The sequence below is a fragment of the Acartia tonsa genome, chromosome 12 (genome assembly GCF_053477335.1).
Source record: "Acartia tonsa isolate MP-2025a chromosome 12, ASM5347733v1, whole genome shotgun sequence".
In the NCBI taxonomy this organism is placed as follows: domain Eukaryota; kingdom Metazoa; phylum Arthropoda; class Copepoda; order Calanoida; family Acartiidae; genus Acartia; species Acartia tonsa.
In genome coordinates this window covers 14,191,480-14,214,210 of record NC_137271.1, presented here as the reverse complement: position 1 = coordinate 14,214,210, position 22,731 = coordinate 14,191,480, and the positions used below count along the sequence as shown (strand labels likewise).

The 22,731-nt window shown below is 32.0% G+C and overlaps 2 protein-coding genes across 5 annotated transcripts in view; one reads left to right on the top strand and one right to left on the bottom strand.

Annotated features, from left to right (window-relative positions):
* LOC145333872 (mitochondrial uncoupling protein 4-like) overlaps window positions 1-22,731 on the bottom strand; it is a 103,821-nt gene that overhangs the window by 55,077 nt on the left and 26,013 nt on the right. The window lies entirely within an intron of this gene.
* LOC145333871 (cysteine sulfinic acid decarboxylase) lies at window positions 2,204-21,351 on the top strand. 2 transcript variants are annotated; one of them, XM_080179132.1, is made up of 26 exons: window positions 2,222-2,288; window positions 2,589-2,677; window positions 2,888-2,976; window positions 3,696-3,730; window positions 4,191-4,240; window positions 4,489-4,520; window positions 5,658-5,784; window positions 6,858-6,911; window positions 8,289-8,353; window positions 8,804-8,852; window positions 9,261-9,367; window positions 10,491-10,587; window positions 10,932-10,996; window positions 11,416-11,473; window positions 11,827-11,888; window positions 12,811-12,871; window positions 13,244-13,276; window positions 14,047-14,117; window positions 14,466-14,571; window positions 14,915-14,949; window positions 15,564-15,656; window positions 17,084-17,183; window positions 17,919-17,937; window positions 19,239-19,290; window positions 20,583-20,701; window positions 21,049-21,351. In XM_080179132.1, the coding sequence occupies exons 3-26, from the start codon at window positions 2,938-2,940 to the stop codon at window positions 21,152-21,154; spliced, it is 1,635 nt and encodes a 544-aa protein (XP_080035258.1). In that variant the 5' UTR covers window positions 2,222-2,288; window positions 2,589-2,677; window positions 2,888-2,937; the 3' UTR covers window positions 21,155-21,351. The 2 variants fall into 2 exon arrangements, with proteins under 2 accessions (XP_080035257.1, XP_080035258.1); XM_080179131.1 differs by lacking the exon at window positions 2,589-2,677 and having other exon boundaries at window positions 2,204-2,288.

Below are 22,731 nucleotides of genomic sequence, written 5' to 3'. Positions count from 1 at the left end.
TAATGTTAGAGGTAGTTTTGAAATCTGCAGTAAATTTTAAGGATTTTTAAAAATAAAATTCTTTTTTGTATAATTATTTATTTCAAAGCGCAAATACAATTTAAGTTAATTAATTTTGACATCCGTGAAAGGTGGATTGAAAACTACCTGCGCTCTAATTGGTTAAATGATATACGACACTTAAGCTTCTACAATCAAAACGCAGATAATTTTCAATTCACCAATCACAAAAGTCAAATATAATTAACTTAAATTGCATTTCTGCTTTAAGATAAAGAATTACCTATACAAAAAACGAATTTTATAAAAAAAAACATCCTTAAAATTTTATGCAGATTTCAAATCTACCTCTAACATTAAAATTTTTTCCAACTTATATATCTTATTGCACGTCCTTCATTTTTCAATTAAATATTATACTATTATACTATTATGTTGGCGAACTCAATTTACTGAGTTTTGATTAAATATGTAATGAAAAATAAAATACTTGATTTATAAAAGTATTGTTAATTTGTTTTGTTTTGTTATTTTATTTTTTATCCTGTATGAATGTTAATGTTGTTGAATTGGTATAGAATAAATAAATGTTATTTGTAAAACATATAAGCATTGTACTAACATATACAGAAATTTGCATATCAATTTGCATCTAACAAGTATCAGCTTTGGAGAAGGTTTCAATTCTTAATTCTGACAAAAACTCATCTATCAACATGCGGCATGAAATTTTCTCGAAATGTTTTCATAGAAGAAATCATCTTTTGGCAAGACTGTAGCTGTTTAACATAGTTCTTTTTTTATATATTGTAATACAATTTTTTAAAAAATCCACGTATTTATTTTTAATGTAATAAATAGTATCTTTCTGATATTTGCAGAAGCATGAAACTCTGAGTAAAAGAAAATAAAAATCAAAATTCACTTATAAAATATACATTATATAGGGTCAAGCGGGGCATAGACCGGTAAGGGGCTAACCCGGTAATTTTTGACCCACCTTCATAAAGTGACCTTTATCTCCATGTTCCTTTCAAATGACAGCAAAAAAACATAGAAGCAAATTTGTTCCTTATTAAATTGCCTACAAAAAAGTATGAAATGAAAATTTTGTGAGATGAATTTTAAGGGTACTTTTAGGGTCTCAAAGTCGGACGAAAATTTTTTCCCCCCAAATAATTGGTGGTTCAACGGCTATACAAATGACGAGAACGCATTATCATTTCTTGATGGATGAAGTGAAAAATATATACATTTTTTTTTGAAAAGCTTTACATTTTTTTACATAAAGCCTAAAATTTCTTAAAATAAACAAATTATTGAGTCATCCCTTTTAGGGGAAGCTTAACATAGGTCCCAGGATGGTTTTAGGCAATTTTATTGGTCGATTAAGGCATTGGGAGTTTTTAAGGCTATTTATCTGCCCCCTTCTTACCCCTTTAAAGACAGATTACCTAAATGCTAGGGGAGCAGTCGTTGCTAGTAAACATATAAAAATGCTATGTCCAAAGAAGAAGAAAAAGAGTGTACAATGACAGTGAAATAATAAAAAGATAATATGCAATGGTGATAAGAAATTCCGGTTAAACAAGTATTACAATGAAAAGGCCACAATAATTTTGTATTTTTTTAAAAATGAACATAAAATTTTTTAAAAATTCTGTATCAATTCAAGAAGAAAAAAATAGCACTTTTAGTATTTAAATTTATCTAGAAGCCAAAAATCTAAAATTACACGAATTTCAGATTCTAACATTTGATTAAAAAAAATAGCAGATAAGTTTTAAATGAATTTGGGTTGCAATATCAATCCTAAAATAGTTGTATTAAAGACAGGTTTTCGCGGATAGTAAAAAATAATTGTATAATAATTCTAGAGACAACTTTATACTGCTACAGTTATTGTTGCTTCTAGCTAAATGTCCTATCCAGTAATCGATATATTATTACTTGGATGTAGCATCAGATTTTCATGTAATATATAAAGTAATGCTCACAGCTGGCTAAAATAAATACCCCTCATCTACTCCCTTCCTACTGGATGAACGAACCGGCCAATAAATGAGGTCCATATTATCAAGCTGAATGACAAATTATTCCCAGTCAATATATATCCACGTTTATCCAGTATCTATTTGTCAAGTCTTTAATTTGGTGTGGCAATTTCGCGCCACACCACATGCTAAAATCAGCTGATCTTGACTTGACATAAGACAAGCAGACAATTTTTACAGAGAAAAGAGTTCACATTTTAAGTCGTGATAAATATTTAATTCTTTGATAAATATGTAAGTTTTCTTTATTAAAACATCCAGCTTTCTCTTGATAAGTGATTGTTGCATGTTTGAGGAAGCGTTTCTTCTCTATAAATATTACAGAATTTTCCAGTATGGCTTCGAATCCTATCATTTTCCACTGAATAAGAAACGGTTCTCAGCCAAACGAAAAATTAAGTAAATTATCGAATTACGGACAATTTTCCGCGAATATCATAATAAAAATCATAAAATTATTACCAGTTTTGTTAGACCCGAATAGCCGACAGCCAGAAAGTATCTTTATGAAAGTATGTTTTTATGTGTTTTAAGTACCGAAAAATCTCGCCAACAACTGAAACGACTTGGCTCCTCTTTACAGGGAAGCTTCTTGAATGTCGTGAGGAACGTTTTTTTTACAGGTGGGTATCTTCAGCCTTTCATTGCAAATAACCCTAAGAAAACTTAAAATTTCCTTTAAGAAAACTTAAAATTTCCTTTAAAAAAAATTAACCTCCCAAAAACCCTTCTGTAAGCTGTCCTTAAAGACATTAAACCTACTAACAGCCAGTAACATGTATTATCATAAATCATATAAAAACCTATCTAATTTAACATTTTAATAATTGCAGCTCTGCTACAAATAAATGTTGATGTCCTTGTGTTAACTGTTCCATGAGATATGAGGCTCGCAAATAGTCTTCACCGCTCAGTTGCCAGGGTAAAGTCTTACTATAATTATCTTACATATCCTTACAAAAAAGTAACAGGATGTCTGTCTGTGTGTCTGTACCTAAGGTTATCGCTAACTGTAAGGTGGATGTTATAAACAGTCTTTTAAAATTGTGACTGACTTATAAAAGGAGCATATTTTTGGTTTTTAGTAACGAAGCAATCCGGATAGTGTTTAATACTGTCTGTCCTATGGTGAGCTGATTTTATTAGCAGTATATGTAGATAATTAACTTCCCTTTCCTACCTTTTCCATCCCTTTCTTTCTCTTTCCCTACCCTTTACTTATTAATCCCTTCCCCTTTAACAACCCTTCGCTTTCACATCAGTTCCAAGTCTCCAGAGCTGGATCTTTAAATCATTTTAGTTGTGAGCCAGATCGGGGTGAGCTAACTTTTCACCAATGAGAGCACAGCATTTTATGATATGCCGCGCTGTGATTGGCTGAAATTCGGCTCAAACCCGATCTGGCTCACCACTAAAAGATTTAAAGATCCAACTCAGTATTTTTACCACATTCAAAAAAATGCTATATTTATAAAACATGAACATTTTTGAAAGAGGCGAAAATTGACCCTTTCTAACTTGAATAAAATTTGTTAAAATTTCAAACGGAGTTATAAAACCAACCAGTATGAGTGACTCAAAAACGTGTTGTTTGGTAAATATATGTACTGAAATAATTAATTTTTTAATTAAAAATTTTAGATTAATAGAGAGGTGACAAAAGTAGGAAGGTTTAGGTAAAAATGTTTTTATATTTTATCTTTATATTAAAATTAGACAGAAAGCTGTGTTATTTTTTTTATTTATTCATTAAATTCTTTTTGTTGTAAAACTCAAACAACCCTACAATATAAAGTAAGCTATTTTTTGTCTGAAGCTAAAGATCTCGGAAAGTGCCGGTCCAAACTGATTGTACTTTTAAGGGGAGCTTTAAAAGGACTTTAGTTGTATTTATGCTATTCCTGACCTCCTTTGCCCTCCCCTAGAGACTAGGGGCGATGCAACTAGTGCAAGCTATATTGTAATATATCATATTATATAGGTATATTTGTTATGAATAATGTATACCAGCTATGCTCTAATGAAATTATCTATTTGTGTATGACGATTTCATGAAATTAAATGTTTGAAAAAAACTCTCTAATTATCGAAAATCTTGTATAGGTTTTCCGATAAATTGTACTTATTTTAATTTAGATATACTGACTTATCGTGCAGAATTTCACAGAATAGCTTTTTGACTATTGGTAAAGTATATCCTTATAATAAATAATAAATTAATAAATTGAATTTTAAATTGTCCTAATTATTTTGTGGCAAAGTATATTGAAAACTGGAATATTCTGCCTTCCAGTCCTACATACTATATGTATTATTTTAATAATTAACTCACACCAAGCCACAATTACTTATAATCTGTCGGACAAAGAACAAGTTACTTTTTATCCAGTGATTTTTAAAAGTCAATAAAGAGACATTTTATATTTAACTTCAGAGAGAATGTCAAGCTCCGGAACGGCACAACAGGTAAAATATTTTGTGATTTTTATTTTATTATTCGTAGAAAATTGTTTGTAATGCTAAATGATATTTTTTTAGTATGGCCGAGAATCAAGCTGATATTAATCGGTTTCGATACCATACTGTGAAAAGTCTTTATCAATTACATATGTCTTTCAAAAAACTTTTTAAAATGGAAACGAATACCAGGGCTCTGTAGCCGCGCGTCATCCGCGACAGCGCCTCAAATTAAAACCCATCTGGATGTTTGAATTTCTTTTTTGAAAAGAATGATTGTCATGTTTGGGTCAGGTTTAGACTTTCAGCTTAAATTTTAATATTGTAAAAGGTTGATTTTCTTGAGGCTCGCAGGCGCTGAAGCGCGGCTGCTGATCCCTGTAATATACCATCCTTACAGACATACAAAAAAAATATTTATTGCATCGTACAATAGACAAATTTCCAAGAATACTAAAATAAAAAATAATAAGTATTGTTGGCATTTATATTTTTTTATTATCAGCGGAAAGCTGCCTTATAATACTGTACGATAAATAACTTTTTAACACTTTTAGCAAACTTTTTTTTGATAATTCAATGAAAAATAGTCAAGATACGAAAAATGTCATATAGACAAGCACACATACATCTTACTAATATTTGTGCATAATATTATATACATCAAAAAGAAGCATTATTCAATTTGGAAGAATATCTTAATGGCCTAAAACGTATTCCGTATTAAAAATACTTATTCTCACAGCTAAAATATTTTCAAAAAAAAACAATATAAATGGCAGAATACTTAGGATGACAAGAAAATGAGCTGTTTTAATCCAATTAGAAAGTATTGTAGTTTGCAATAAAAAGGATAATCCACAATAACAGAGATCTACAAGGATAAGACAATGGTCGATGAAATTATGTTCATCCCAAATGAGGATACATTAAATTAACCCTTCTGTAGATTACAATTATTAGTTGAAACTATTGGACACTCAACTTTAAAAACAACAAATCAAAATTCAATTAAAGTTCTCAATGTTGTAATGCTAACAAGTAAGAAATCTTTATTATAAAACTTTGAGGACCAGTGTAATAAACAGCCCAATTTCCCCTCCCTCCCTGGGTAAAACTAACTACCTAAATACTTTTTTATTTTAGGACATTGAAAATTTGAGCAGTGAAATATTAAACAAGATCCACCAGTTAGTTCAAGACCAGTCGTTAATTTCTGATAAATATGACAAGACTAACAAGGTTGTTGAGTTTATGCACCCCAGAGATTTGGGTAAGTAAAAGGACATTCTATGTGTACCGAAAGATCTCACTTTCTGCTAGAGGGTTCTACCACCCACCTATCGTTCCGTGAAATTACCCCAAGAAACCCCTCCAAATAGGTATTTCACTTTAAAAAAACTAAAATTGAAATTGGGTTGGGGTCGACTTCCTCCCCCCATCTTAAGGGCCCCTGAAGCCTTAAAGGGGGCATAGCCATTGCATTAGCGAAAAGTCTCAAATTTGGTTCAAAATTTGCATTTCATAAAAATATTGTCTGTATACTACCTAGGCAATTTTTAACTAAGTTACTGGCTTTAACTCGACATTTCATGTTTATTTGATTTAAATCTTTGACATACTTTTTAAAAGTTTGGTGCCTTTCTGAGGTAATTTTTGAAAGATTTGAAGCAAATAACTTCATGTTAAAACATATTATTTGGAAGTTCAAAATCCTAATGATAAATGAGAAACCAAAGTCTTTTTCTTCGCAGTATTTTGAAAATTATTTCAGTGAACATAGCACCTTAGGTAGATGTTAAATGCAAACTTTAAAAAGTACAGTTTATTAAGCTAAACCATAAGTATTAAAAGCAATTAACAAGGGGGGAGGCGGATGTGCCACTTTTTGAAACTAATAGTAAAACGCGCATGATCTCAGCCCATAAAAGAGTTACAGCTCTAAAATTCAACACAGCAGTTGATTTTATGATGAACAGTATGGAACTGTGAGAAACGGCGGCGGAACTTCCAATCCCGCCGTAATTTGTTTGCCGTTTTTTCGAAAACTAGACAGTTCCCAATCATCTGAGTTCCGCCGCCGTTTCTTCATAGTTCCATATTGTTCTCAACAAAAACAATTGCTGTGCCAAATTTTATAGCTGTAACCCTTTTTGTAACCCTGTTATGGGCTGAAATCATGCGCGTTTTACTTATGGTTTCAAAAAGTGGCACATCCGCCCCACCCCTTTAGTTTTTAATTTAACAAATATGAATGAAAAAATTCCAAGAAAAATACTAATTCAAATGTTGAGTACATGTATAGAGAAATAATGATCAAAAAGAAACTCATTAATATTTCTTTAGAAAAAGTTCTACCTTTGAGAATTGGCGGAGAAGGAACAAGTTTCAGTGAATTAGGTAATTCAATTTTTAAACTCAAGGTTCTTATACATAAATCTGCGGGTTAGGATACAGATGCCCCTGCCTCAGAAAACCAGTAATAGACTTCAAAAAGAAGGTTTTAAAATTTGATACATGAATCAAGGTTAATATTTGGGGTTTAAACTTACACTCTTCAAAGGCTCTTAGGAATTAGCTTATTTTTTTCTAAGCTTAAACTAGCAGGGTGTCCTAAGCCTGCAATGCCTCAATAACTTACAAGAAGTAAGCTTAATCTAAAAAAAGAGATAACCTTATAACATCATTACAAATAATTTAGAATGCTTTTTTTTCTATCATAAAAACATCTTTAGGCTAAAGGCCACATCTTTGATACCTAAACTTGTATAAAATATAACTTTGATGTTAATTTAATTACCAAGTATAACCGAGCTAATTAAAATCCAGGAAAATATTTCCCTCCGCAATTCTATTTCATATAAATCTTAAGTAATAAAGTATACCAAGCTATGTGGCCAGGCATGTGATCTCAATATAATGCAAGACTTAAGTTGTTTCATTATGTTGGATTGCAAACAGAGATCTTATTGGACGATAAATTGAAATACGTCAACAATGATGATAAACAAAATTTCTACTACTGAAGGTTAAAATTATGTAAAAGTTTGGAATCAGTTAATGGAAGTTAAATAAATGTTAGTTATGAGCTAGTAAATAACATAGTATTGTTATAAAACTTTAGGTACCAGTGTAGTTTACAGTCCCATGTCCCCTCCCTCCCTGTATTGCAAGATTCTAGTACCAAAAATGTACCCAAATAGAAATAAAACAGAATAAAAAAAATAGAAATATTCCTCCTATCTACTATTTACTCTTATATTTAAAAATGTAAGTTCAAAATTAAAAAGTGACATATTTCTAACACACAAAGCTTTTTAAAGATGAGAATTTTAATTGATGGAACAGTGAGATTTTTAAATAAGTCAGCAACAAATTCACTTTTTACAACTTTCCCTCCCATAGTTTTACGTCAAAGGGTCAATTAGGTTTGTTTATGCATACCTATTTAAAAAGATTTTTAACTTAGTAAAAAATATTTTAATTGTAATTACTCAGTAATAAGGTATAGACAACAAGAGAAATAATTTAAAATAATATTTGGGGGGCAGATAAAAAGGTCATCAATTATACTGCTGTTGCCCCACAACAACATATGAGAATCACAGATAAGATTCATGATTTTTCTTGAATTAATTTCAATGTTGGTATAAGCTGGCAGGCAATTTGCATAACATTGTGCAGCATTTTATAGGAAAATCTCAAAGTAAAACATCTGCCTTACTATTCATTATTAATATGACCATTTACAGTTTTGTTTTAATTATATCATTTTAGAGAAAATTAGCGAAGATGTGGTGAAATACAGTGTCAAGACATGCCATCCTTACTTTTTTAATCAGGTGACTAGACTAGTTCATAAAAAAATGTTTAAAATAAAAACTGGATATTACCTTTCCAAGGTATGAACTACACTTGGATGCTTTCCAATTTTTAGTCCTGCCAAGGATATCCAAGGGGGAGGGGGAGGAGAGATGTCGCCCCCCTCTCCCAAAAAAAATACCCAAATTTAGTTTTTACCAAAATATGCATTTTGCATAGGATAGGTAAAGAATGTTTCAAAAAAAAACTTTTGTATTTTAACTCACAATCAGAGACTAAAAACTATTTCTAAAAGGTGGAGAAAGAAGGAAATCTTATTTACTGTTTGGAGATTCTAATTCTAAAATCGTTTATGATACTGTTATATGGTAAATTACATTATTATATTGTAATTATGAAAAATGGATACAAAAATTCATACTTTCTCATATTAAATACCATAAATTACATGTATACATATAAATTTCTAGTTGTATCATGGGGCAGATGAATATGGATTGGCAGGAACTTGGCTTTCAGGTAAACCTTTTTTATTATGCCCTAAAGCCTTTAAATCTTTAATTTAAATTGGTTCTAGTAAGAGGGATGATACCCTACCCTCCCAAGAGAAATCGCAACCAAGACATACAATTTAATTTTTCTCTTAAAAACAAAAATTTAAAATGGGTGGAGAGATGACCTTCACCATCCCCCCCCCCCCCCCCCTATTCTAAAGTGCCCATAAAGGATTCTAGTGGATGTAACCGCTAGTCATACAATAAAGGAAAAAAGTGATATTAGACAAGCCAATGAGTTAAAGGTAAAATCAATATTTTTTCACTCATACAACAGCAAACAGAGGTTAAAACTGGTCATGTTACATTAGAGTTAAAAAAAGAAGTTGTTGTTTGAATAAAATTAAAGCTTATATTATTAAAATCTGTTTAGAAGCCCTTAATACAAACAACCACACCTTTGAAGTTGCTCCAGTGTTTATACTTGTTGAACAAGCTATCATCAAATATCTTATGCAATTGTTATCCTGGGATACAGAGGTATAGATTTTAGTAGCGAAGCTACTCTATAATTCACTTTGTCTATCAATAATGTTATTGGGGAATTGTGATTTACTCGGCTGATAATTAAGAAAGACAGCTGCAATTTTCAGTGCAGATTCCTATGGTATATGAGCATATAGTCCATACATTGATATTTCCATCTATTTGTCGGTCATGATTTAAACCTTTTTTAAAGAACTATAAGCAGCAGATTAGATTTCTAAATAAAAGTAACCCCACCGCCAAAACTACAGAAGTGCTAATTCTCCTTCTCATAAGTTATCAAATATCCATTCACCTATGTAAAATTAAACATAAAATATCTTTCTTTAATATCTCATTTCTATCATGAAGTGGAAATATTGTATATTTAGAAGATTTAATATCTTTTATTTGGAATGAAATTTTAATCAAATTACCAGTGAAGGATGTAAGTTTTAATTTTATTTAAATATAAAATTTGGTATTTAAATAGCACTTGAAAGTAGTAGTGTGCACAGATAATCATTTCAATATTATAAACGTCTATTAGGTTCTCATTATAAAGATTAATTGCAATATTTTTAGGCATATATAATTCTTAAACTTGAATTTTAAATCTGGCCTTCTAATAAATAGATTACACTGATCTGAACTCGCCCACACCTTAAGAAAATTAAATTTAATTTTTCAGTGTGAATTTATAAAATTTTTAATTTTTTAATAATTTTTCCTAAAATATTAAATATTGCACTGTAGATATTTAAGATATTTGAGACAATTAAAAAGTTTAAATAGAAAGAACATTCTTAATGTACTATTGTTATTGAGAGTCAGTTTATTAGAGAAAAATAAGTCAGATTTAAAAAAAAACTCAATTAATAGAAAAGTTTTTTGTTTTGTTTTTATTTGAATTAAAACACTATTTTTGTAATATTAATTATATTGGAATGGGTATTCTAAATATTCTGGCAATATGTAATCACATGGCAAAATTTTTCTTAATTCCCTTCTTGAATGAAGAAGGTAGACAGAATAATTTGGAAACCTATTCCCTTCTTTAAAATAGGATTCATAATTTCATCGTACATAATACATAATCATTTTAGATACAATAAAATAACAACTCATATTTTAAAAGTTGGGAGATGGAATATTTTCTCCTGGTGGAAGTATATCCAACATGTATGGCATGGTTCTGGCGAGACAAGCAAAGCATCCAGAGTTTAAAACTAAAGGTAAGGAGGCTGTACCATATGGACCACATCGTGCATCATACTAGGGACATTAAAAATGATTCATACTGCTCCTATGTCAGGTGCATGACATTATTAGTAAAAATAAAAATAGTAATAGTAGGCACATAAACAAGCGCAACTCAATACAATGCACAAATTGGTCTTTTAGACAAAGGTCGTGCAATCAAAGCGTTAGTTGTCTTTCGGGCAAATGGATGCTTTACACTGCTATTATATGACGTGGTGCATATTTCAAGGTGTCTGAAGAAGTCTAAAACCCGGAGTTGCACCAAGCCTGCTTCATCATTATGCATTATTTACATTTCTCTGATACTCTTATTTAGGATTATTTGGAGCTAACCCACTAGTTGCATTTACTTCAGAAGAAAGCCACTATTCCATTAAAAAGGTACATCATTTTATAAAAGTAATAGGAGGTCTGAAAGTCTGTGTGTGTGACTGTGTGCCAGTCTATCCGTTGTATCTCAATGACCGCTGAACCGATATGGATTTCCTTTGAAAGGATCTTGGACAAAGTAGCTTCAGGAAAATAGTCTCCAATATGGCCGCAGCGCTCGGCTCCCTGGCCTGCCTAGCTGCGGGCGCTCGGCCCTCTAGCCTAAAACCTAACCTAACCTATGATAGCCTAAGAACATTTATTTAAGAATTCATTTTTGGGGAGGGTACCACCCTCCTCCAAAAGAAATCTCCTCTAGAAACCACCCCACCCCGTTCTTTTCAATACCGATAGTAAATGAGAAATTTTACATTCTTCAAAAGCTAGGTCAAATAATGCGTTGGTTTACTTAAAATATAATATTGTTTTAGGGTGCTAATTGGCTTGGAATTGGAATGGAAAATGTTATTCCTATTAAAACTGATGAAGGTAATTAAAAAGAACTCTTCAATAATGTAACTTTTACGGCAAGTGGAAAACTTTCCCCCCACCCCCCCTCCCTTCTCTATTTTCAAATAATCTCAAGCTGCTGTCAACTCCTGCTCTTCTCATTATGAACCTTACACCTGCCTAAATCGAAATAGTTATTTATTGCCTCATAATAGAGATAGCTTTCCGCAGTTAATAAAATTTTAAAATATTACTTATTAGATTAAAGCAAGTTTTGCTAGTCCCGAGAGTTTTGCTTGTCTAGAGAGAGAGAGAGTCCCGAATTCGCAGTTATACTGGAAAAAAATTCTAAGTTAAACAAAATTACATTGATTGTATCTTTGAATTTTCAGGTGGTAATATGCTACCAGAGGAATTAGAAAAGGCAATTGTGTTAGCAAAACAAGAAAATAAGGTAATAAAATATTTTGGATCTAGTGCAGTTCACAGTAAAATGTTCCTGGTAACGATTATTTCCAATACTCTATAGACTATAAAGGATGCTTGCTGCCAAACGGCTGAATGTACTTAGCATGTCAGCATACTATTCCAGATTATTTGCAGGCCTTGTGTTATCGTTTCAGTTTTGCGCGAGCATAATCTATACATTCCACTGTTTGACCGTCAGCATTAGGGTTGGCAATCCGTATCCGAATCCCGGATCCAGAATTCGGAATCCGCCCAATTTTTGGCTAAAATTGGAATCCGGAATCCGTTTTTTAATAGCGGATTCGGATTCTCAATTGGTAGACTAAAATTAGTTTTTTCTTTCAACTCCCCCTTTTTGAAGGCAAAGATTATTATCATTATATTTATATAATATCTTTTAAAATCTGGTTCGAATTTTGGAAGTGAATTATAGAGAACACCAAGAACATTAATTTTTAGGACACATGTAGCACTTAAAACTTTTTCAAAAACCTTTTAAAATATTGCTAGAATCCGGAATCCGCCAAAAATAAGAATCCGGAATCTGCGAGAATCCGCCATTTTTTTGGGACGGATTCTTGTAAGAATCCGAATCCGGTCCGAAAATTCGACGGATTGCCATCCCTAGTCAGCAGACATAAAAGTTCTTAGATTTTTAGAGATAGTCAATACTAGGAACAATTTACCGTTGACTGCACTAGATCCAATATTTACCAATGAAGTTTATTATCTTTAAATGGAATGTCTTACTGATAACTTGGGAACTTATGAGTAGACGCTCTATTGCTAAAAAAATAAGCAAAGCAAAGTTTCAGAAAAATAAAAAAAAACTTTCATTATCTATGTCTAAGGTTTACTAATTTTAAAATGACAAAATACAAAGTTAATGTTTGGAATGTTATTTTCAGGATCCGTTCTTTGTGAATGCTACATCTGGCTCTACTGTCACTGGTGCTTATGATGATTTAGGAAAATTTTTAAATTTAAAACTTGCAGCTATGCTCCTAGAGGCCGGACACTTAAAGAAAGGTGGGAAGGCCGACTCTACACCTTTACTTTTAATTATAAATTTGTTTTGGAGGGAGCATTTTTTTCTAGGGGCGATTTTGAAAAGGTGGTGGTACCCTCCAACAAAAAAAAATATTTTAAAACCTATAAGAAGCTATACTGTAAAGGAGAACCTTATTGGTCAGTGGTTAAAAGTGGTTCAGACAGACAGAGATCCTGTTGCTTTTACATTTCTCAAACACATATCACAAATTATTTGTAATCAAAAACAAGAAAAAGGTTTTCTAGGCAAATAAAATATTATCAATATTATAATTTGAAATATTTGAACAGAAAGATTGAGTGAAATCTGTAGAAGACACAACGGTAAGAAACTTTTACATAAAATAAGCTTAAGATCTTGGAAAATACTGGTCCTTTATGATTGTACTTTTTAGGGAAGCTTTATAAATATCTTGTAGTGGATTGAGGCTATTTCTCTGACCTCCCCTAGAGGCTAACAGCGAGGCAACTAGTATTTATACTTAGTATGAAGAAAGTTTATGAGGTTGAAACCAGTTCTATTGTGCTGAAGGGATAAGACAATGGAAAATAAATTGATGTACATTCATAATGATTATAAACTAAATTACCCCTTCTGTAGATAACAAGGGGGGGGGGGTAAGTTCTGACACTTTTGCGTAAACACTGATTATAGGCTTTGTCTTTGGAGTGAGAGGATAGATCATTTAACAAAAAAGTTTATTTTTAGGATGCAGTCTTCCTATCTTTAAAGTTTTTTTGTCCTCCAGGATCAGTTACTGCAGGCCTCCAGGTTGTCTCTGGACAGGAAAGATGAAAATAAATTTTTTTTTTTGCTGAGTTAGAGTTCAAAATATGCATCTTTTATCTTCAAATATGTAAATAACATTCAATTTTTTTTTCATTTTTACAACCTTGACAACCTGGAGGTCTGCAGCACCTGAACCTAGAGGCCAAATACAAAATTTTTTTAAAAATAGGTAAACTACATTCCAAAAGGAAATTTTTTGGTGAAATAATCTATCCTCTCACTCCAAAGACAAAGCCTATAATCACTGTTTACGCAAAAGCGTGAGGATAGATTTTTCGTCAAAATCAATTCATATTAATTTTAGTATGGTTGCATGTGGATGCCTGCTGGGGAGGTGCGGCTCTACTTTCAAACAAAAGACGCCATCTTATGAAGGCATGCATGGATTATAATTCATTATACTTTTATAGATTTAGTTGACAACGCCATACATGTTACTGATCAAATTGTATTAAAAGTATTTAAAACTATAGAAGATAAAAATACTTTTCTGTTATCCTTGTACAAAAGTAACAGGATGTCTTATAATAAATCTCGTTAAAAGCTGGTCCTTTGTGAAATTTCTTATAAATCCTGGTAAGGTTTATAACTATTTTGGGGGATAATACCTCCACCCACCCAAGAGTAATTGACCCTAAAAAAGTATTTTAACTTCTTTTTAGAGGTTTCTGAGCGCGTAGCTGCTAGTATTATTAAAATAGAATAACCCATGCATGATTCAAGGGTTGTGAATTTGCTGATTCTCTAGCTTTTAACCCACACAAGATGCTAGGAGCCCCGCTACAAACCTCACCATTTCTTACCAGACACAAAGATTTACTATTTCAGGAACAGAATCATCTAATTTTTATTCATGTATAATTGTTATTCATCACATTGTATTATAGACAGCTTTCCGCGGATATTAAAATGAAGATTAAAACCAGTTTTGTTAACCTCGAGAGATCGAAGGCCCTGGGTAAAAATTTTGAGAATTTTATATTAATTTTCATGCCTGTAATACGATGCTATACAGTAATACAGTATGGCTGAGAATAGGTTCTAATCCTGTGGATATTAATCGTTTTCAAATCCTCACTGGAAATTTTTTTTTATAAATTAATGAAAATATAATTAACCTTAAGTTAATTTATAGTTGCCATATAAAAACCAAACTATTCTGTTGAACTAGGCAAACTCAAGCAATGCAACCTATCTGTTTCAACAGGTAATGATACTTTCTAATCTTAGAGTATTCTTTCATATTTTATAAAGTAGTAAGGGTAATTTTGTCTGAAGCTTAGGATCCAAATAAGTACTGAACTAATTGAGTTATCTTTTTTAGGTAAGCTTCACATAGCTCCTAAAATGGTTTTAGGCCATTCTATTTTTAGATTTAAGCCTTGGGACGGTTTAGGCTATTTTTCTAGTCCCTCTCTTCTTATACAGAGCCCCTATAGGCTAGGGGCGTACTCGCTAGTATTTAAAAAGGTTAGAAAGGCTTTGCAAGCCCATAAACAAGGTTTTTAATGAAGTCATATTTAAGTTTACTACTTAACAAATAAGTATTCCTAATTTGATTTCTAAAGGGATACGAAAATAGCCGATAAATTTATGCACATACCAAATGATGATACACAAATTTAACCCTTCTGTAGATTACATTTAAAGGTTGAAACTAATAGATACTCAAGTTATTGAACAAACTAATCAAAATTTAAAGTTGTTAAGTAAACTTTGGGGACTATTGTAATAAACAGCCCAATGTCCCCTTCCTCCCTACCCGATACCTAATATATTTAATTTTACGAATCAAGCATTCCAAATAATAAGAAATTTTAGGATAAGTTCTATGATGTGAGCTATGACACCGGTGATAAATCCATTCAATGTGGCAGAAAAGTGGATGCATTTAAACTTTGGTTTATGCTCAAGGTAACTTTAAATATTTGATGCAGTTCCAGTGCTGGATCTTTAAATCATTTTAGTGATCGGGGTGAGCCGAATTTCAGCTAATCACAGTGCGGCATTTCATAAATGCTGTGCTCTCATTGGTGGAAAGTTGGATCACCCCGATCTGGCACAACAACTAAAATGATTTAAAGATCCAGCTCAGGTAAAATGTTACTGGAAATTGATTATCTCCAAATATATATGTACATTAAAAGCTGCTAACGGCCAATATTAAATAATGTGTAATAGCCAAGATTCAATGATGCACAGGGAAAGCTTGACTAAAAAAACACGCGTAAAAAATAAGTCTTTTTCGCGTATTTATCGGTAAGAATTTTGTGCGAAAATAATATATTACATTAAATATTCACTTTTTAGGCCTTTGACAATCTTTAAATTTCATAATCGACCCTAAGAACATTTTACCGTAAACTGTACCTAACCCAAATATAAATTTTAGTTTTACCTTATTTTAGTGGGGGGTAGTTGTATAAAACAAGTTCAGCTATTAGAATTGACATAAACACACCCACTTTTTGTCAAAAACACAGTAATTGTATTTTTGCTAGTGGTAAAAGTGGCAGCACCCCATTAGAATTGGAATATTTTATCTTATGACTACATCCATATGTAGCGAAGCACAAAAAAATCATGGAATGGACAAACGGACAAAGTGAGTTAAAGGGCAGATGTTGGCATAACAAAGAAAATAAAGATAGAAAATCTGCAAATATTCTAAGAAAATCCCCAAACTTAATGCGCATATGTCATCAGGCCTAGCTATACAAAACATTACGAAACCTTTTAAAGTATGGTGGGGGTATATTTTTTTCTTCATGTAACTGAAGTGGAGGGGGGGGGTAAGAGGGGGGAGGAAAAGAGGAAGGGGGTTGTGTAAAAATTTCCCTATAGAATTGTTTGTCAGAATATCATTCCCTTTTCCCTGATATGTCATACTGAAAATTACTATCTTCAATAGCAGCCATACAAAGGGGGGGGGGGGGGGGGCGAAAGTGACACTTTTTGAAACCAAAACTAAAAGTCAACAAAGGAACTCAACTAAAAAAAAGAGTTACAGGTCTGAGATTTTGCATGGCAGTTGCTTTATAGGGGTAAAATATGGAACTGTGAAGAAACGGCGGCGCAACCACCGAAAACCGCCGTTTCCCGCCGATTTTTTTTTGCCTTTTCTCGGCGGTTTTCGGCAGTTGCGACGCCGTTTCTTCACAGTTCCATATTGTACCCCTATAAAGCAACTGCCATGCAAAATGTCAGACTTGTAACTCTTTTTTTTAGTTGGGTTCCTTTGTTGACTTTTAGTTTTGGTTTCAAAAAGTGTCACTTTCGCCCCCCCTCTTTCTATCTTCAATAGCAGCCATAAAAAATTACAATTTCCCCTATCATTTCAGGCCCGTGGAGAGAAACATTTTGAGAGTCTGGTTGATCACACTTTTGAAATGGCGGATTTATTACAACAAAAAGTCACCGAAAGAAAAAACTTTAGACTAGGCAAGCTAAGATTGATAAGCATTTATTTTTAAAACAATTAACCAAAGCTGCTTCACAATGAGTCTATTTCTTAATCATTTCACATTTTCTAAAAGTGCAATTAAATCTAATTGTATTTGTAAGGATTAAAATTTTAACTTATTTTATCAAATTTAAAACAATGAATGCAATACAATTTTGTAAGATGATCAGTTTACGAAACTTGATTAAAAAGCGCAGACTTTTAGTTTTAGCAAAGAGGACTGTGCATGAACGAGAGCAAAAATAATTATTAGCACCTTACAGCAGTTTTTATTTAGTAAATGAACCAAAAAATTCATTAAAAGTAATTTTTTCTTAGAAGTGGAAACATTAACATTTATATAAGCACTAGAAAGTTTTAGATATTCCCATAAATATTAGGTTTTAAAAAAATTTAAATTTTTTCTAGTGTTATGAAAAACAATTTTTTTAAAAATCTTCGAACTGAAAAAGGTTAATTAAAAATCCTCCAATAAAACATCCCATAAGCTTAATGCTTATCGTGTAAGAATGATTATTTTTATTCTTTTAGCTATATTAGCAGAAATCTAGTACAAAGAAAAAAAAAGCCTAGGATCATTTGCTCTGATTCATACATGGTTCCCATTTGTTTAGAAACATTCAATAAAAACTTTAAATTAGTTTAGCACTGAAAATTATTTGTAAGTTAAAACAAAAAGTTGAATATTTATTCAATCTTGACTTTGTTTTCAGTACCAGCATTCAACAATAGGTAAGTTTTTGTTTTTAAAAAATAACAATGAAAGGGGGGGGGGGGTTATTGGAATCATCTCGTAATCAATATAAAAATGGCACTTAAAATTCGAATTTTGATATGAAATTTTGCATGAGTAGTCATTTGTAGGTCTATTTTCCATAAATCTAACAAAAAGTTGGTAAAGTAACGACTAACGGCTGGCGGCTTTCCCCAACCACTGTACCTATAAGGTTCTAGTTTACGGTGTATTTTCTCATAGGTCTTGGAAAGGTTTAGGACTATTTTGTGAGAGGGTACCACCCCCCTCCAAAGAGAAATCGCTGTATGAAAAAATCGCCCCCCCAAAAAAAAAATTCTTTAATAATTTATTTTTAAACCTAAATTGAAAGCTGGATGGGGGTCAGAGAATACACTTGACAACTTTTAAACACCATGAAAAAGATTTTGCAGCTTTTGTACACTGAATAATATAATATGAGAATTTTTTTAAAATTTACTTTATTATTTTTTTCATGTAAAAAGAATTTACATATGAGCAAATTACCTAATTTTCAGGGGCTGCTTTCATACAATTAATTCCAATTGAAAATGCCGCAAAATTTAATATTTTGTTGGAGTAAATTTGGAGTAAAACTTGTTTTTTTTCCCATGTAACTGAAGGGGAGTGGTTAAGAAGGGAAAAAAAAGAGAATGGGGTTGTGGGAATATTTTCCTTTAGAATTGTCAGAATCACATTCCCTTTTCCCTGCCTAATTTTGAACTAACACAACTTTATCTATTTAGGATTATAGAACTTCTTTTTCAGTATCAATATCCGCTGGATTAGAACTGGTTTTAAGCCATACTGAAAAATCATGTATCGTATTATATCCAGTTTTCTACGAATATAAAAATGTACAATAATAAGATTAAAACCAGCTTCGTTGGCCCGCTGTACATTTTTATATCCGCGAATACAATGCGAAAAATACATGATAAATCTGCATTTCTTAACTTACATAACTGTATCATTATTTGTTTAAACTGATACATGTGTTTAAATATTTATGTATGTGCAGCAATGGATATAATATTACTTGGATCTTACACCAGAATTTCATGTTCTCTAATAAAATAAAACACGCAGTGGACTAAAATAACAATTCCCCCTTTAACCCATCCCCTCCTACTAGATAAATGAACGGACCATATAAAATGTGTTCTATGTTAGCAAGCTAAATTGACGACAATCTTTCCCCTGTCAAAATATCCACGTATTTATTACATCCATTGTATGTGCACAGCATATGAAGAATAAAAATATTTTCTTTTCCCAGGAAATGTACAAATGTTGGATTTTGGTTCATACCAGATCACATGCTAGGACAGGTTAGTTAATTTTGTGTATCACATTGGGGATATACATCAATTTATCGGTCATTGTCTTATCCCTTTAGATCCCTGTATGGAACATGGAGAGTGAACCACGCACATGCATCTAAAATAAAGGGGGGGGCCGGGGGTTTTTAATGCAACCATCTCGTAATCAGTGAGCAAATGGCACTTACAATTCGAATTTCGATCTGAAATTTTGCATTAGTTATCCTTGGTAGGTCTATTTTCCCTAAATCGAACAAAAAGTTGAAAAAGTAATGGCTAACGGCTCAGCCGTTTTTTGGCTATTTTTAGGGCAAATCTGCCATGAGTTATGAAGGAATCAACTTTTTGAAACATATTTTTGCTTTAAATCATGTGAAATGATACAAACAAAACATTTTTAGATTTCTAGTACCAGCAACTAGCGGCTAGAACCGTTTGAAAACGTTTTAGAGCAGCATAGCGTATTATGTGGAGATAGGTTTCGTGATGATTTCCCTTGAAAATAGTTTTAAAAATGGCTAAACTGCTGAGCCGCCAGCCGTTAGCTGTTACTTTTCCAACTTTTTCTTCAATGTAGGGAAAATAGACCTACTAAGGATTACTCATGCAAAATTCCAGATCAAAATTCGAATTCTAAGTGCCATTTGCTCACTGATTAGGAGATGGTTGCATTAAAAAACCCCCCCTTTTATGACAATTTAAGGACAGTTTTAAATGAGTAAATTATGTATGGAATATTTTCATCAATAATGGTTCTAAAGTATCTTAGATTTGTATTAGAGCCCCACCCATACCCTCCTACTCTCCCAGTCAATATTAAAAGAAAAGCCTAAAAAAAAAAAATAATAATTTTTTTCTCGTATTCATTCGAATCCGGTGGATAGGAACCGGTTCTCATCCATACGAAAAAACTATGTCTAGCATAGTATTATATCCAGCTTTCTACGAATATAAAAATATACAATCATAAGATTAAAACCAGGTTTTTTAGCCCCGAGGTGCCGAAGGTATAATTGTACATTCTATATCCGCGGAAAGCCGTTTATAATACGATGAAAGAAATAACTATTATACATCATAGCGTAAAGGGAGAGGTAGGTTTCGGGTAAAATCCGTAAAGGTTATGTGTTATAAGTTAAAAACAGTAGTAGAACGATAAAAATTTATGTTAACTTTAAAAAAAAATTGTCTCTAGTTCTTTTCAATAAGAAATACAAATATTTAGTGAATATTATCGTTTTACTACTATTTTTAAGCCTTAAAGCACGCACCTTTACTGAAACCTACCCCTCTCTTTGTAGGAAGAGACTGATGAATGGTGGGATAAGATAGGAAGCATCGCACCCAAGATAAAGGAATCCATGATTTTGGATGGAACTCTTATGATAGGCTACCAACCTTTGCCTTACAAAAACTACAGGTAATGCCTATTTTAAATTGGCAAAAAAATATTTAATCATAAGCCCTTTAGGTACTTGATAACTGCAAAGAAGCACTGAATTATTATAGACCAACATACGGTCTGTCTATGTGTGTGTGTGAGTGTGTGTGTGTGTGTCTGCCTGTCATGACTAAAGGATCTCGCTAACCGCTGAATCAATATTTTTTCATTTACAGTGTAGCTTCCCATTAGTTCTGCCTGAGATGGTTTATAACTATTTGGGTAAGGTACCACCACCCTCCCAAGATTAATAGCCAAAAAAAGAATCTCCCCTCTCCCCTCTTCAACATTGAGTTATAGTGAATATTTATATTTTAAATTTATAGGAATTTCTTCCGAATGGTAATTCATTGTGTACCCAAAGCTGAGCCAGAATACATGGATTATTTACTTGACACAATTCAAAAATATGGAGAAAAACTTGCAATCTAACCAAAATATGGAAGACAGATAATAGTTACTCATGATCTTATCTTAATTCTTTATTAAATTTTTATATTAAAAGTTAAAGAAATTAAGTCATTATTGTATATTTATATTAAATGTTATTTTAAAAGTTAAAGAAATTAAATCATTATTGTATATTTATATTAAATGTAAACTAAATATTGATAAAATCTCTAAAACCATACTGTTTATTTATCAAACAATTAAAAATAAAAAAATCTAATTATGTCTTATGGTATTAATCAAACGCTTTGTTGATATCAAAGTGACATCAATAAACATTTCCAAATCCAATGAAAAACTTTTAAAATGCTAACTTAAATGATAATAAGTTCCCTACATCAATGTTTATTATAGTTTAGAATATTTTTAAAAGCGAAGCTTTTCTATAATTAGGGTCGGTCCGTCCGTACGTCCGTCCGTCCGTAACGGATAGCTTTTTTCGTTAATTTAGTAATGTTAGATTTGTCCTATCGATTTCAAATTTTGCATGATGATTCCTTTAGTAGTTAGGTACGATTTAGAAAGCGTAGCAACTCTGTAATCATTACCAAAATGTCCGTACGTCCATTTTAAACATGTTGATTTTTTTTTACTTTTTTAAATAGCTTTTTCCGTTAATTTAGGCATGTTAGAATTGTCCTATCGATTTCAAATTTTGCATGGTGATTCATGTACTGTAATAGTTAGGTAAGAGTTAGAAAGCGTAGCAACTCTATAATCATTACCAGAATGTCCGTACGTCCATTTTAAAAATGTTGATTTTTTTTTACATTTTTAACAACAAATTTGTATGTGACCTAATTATCCGATTGGTCTGATTTTTGGTATACTGATTCCTGGGACAACAAAGTACAATATTATAAGCGAAGCAACTCTATAATCAAGTTCTAAAGCAACTCTATAATCAAGTCCTAAAAATGTAAGTATGTCCATAATCATTAACCTGTATCAAGCAGTTTTTCAACAAATTTACTTACAATTTTGCTTTGACTCTTATACATTCGCATTCTGATTATTCAGTTCTGACATTATACAAGTGTTAATGTCCGTTTGTCCTACCGTTTCAGAGCTTCGCTTTTATGGATGTTGTCATCCTTGTTTTCTAGGTATCTTGTTTCAAAAAAGGGTTTAAGTTTTAAATGTATAATAATAACTTACAAAAGTCAAAGTCCTTCGTAGAATAAACATCGAGAGGATGTAAGAAATGCTACGAATCTTAATCTATAATACAAAGTAGAACGATGTCTGTCTGTCTGTTTGTTTGTTTGTTTGTTTGTTTGTTTGTTTGTAGCGAAGGATCTCACTCACCACTGAACCGATCGGGTTCTCCTTTACAGGGTAGCTTCTCATAGGTCCTGGGAAGGTTTATAATTATTTTCTTGGAGGGTGGGACACTCCTAACCCCCCCAAAAAATGAAAAAAACCCCACCCCAAATTTTTTTTCTTTTTAAAACTAAAATTAAAATAGTGGGGTCGACTATCCCCCCCCCACAAAAAAAATCCCTCCCCCCAATTTTTTTTTTATTTTCTTAAAAATCTAAAACACGAAAAATCAGTTT

Coding starts and splice junctions, on each gene's coding strand:
- LOC145333871 (XM_080179131.1), top strand. CDS start 2,938: ATGAGGCTCGCAAATAGTCTTCACCGCTCAGTTGCCAGG. Junction 11,474..11,826: donor TCCTATTAAAACTGATGAAG/GTAATTAAAAAG, acceptor TTGAATTTTCAG/GTGGTAATATGCTACCAGAG. Junction 14,950..15,563: donor CAACCTATCTGTTTCAACAG/GTAATGATACTT, acceptor AAGAAATTTTAG/GATAAGTTCTATGATGTGAG.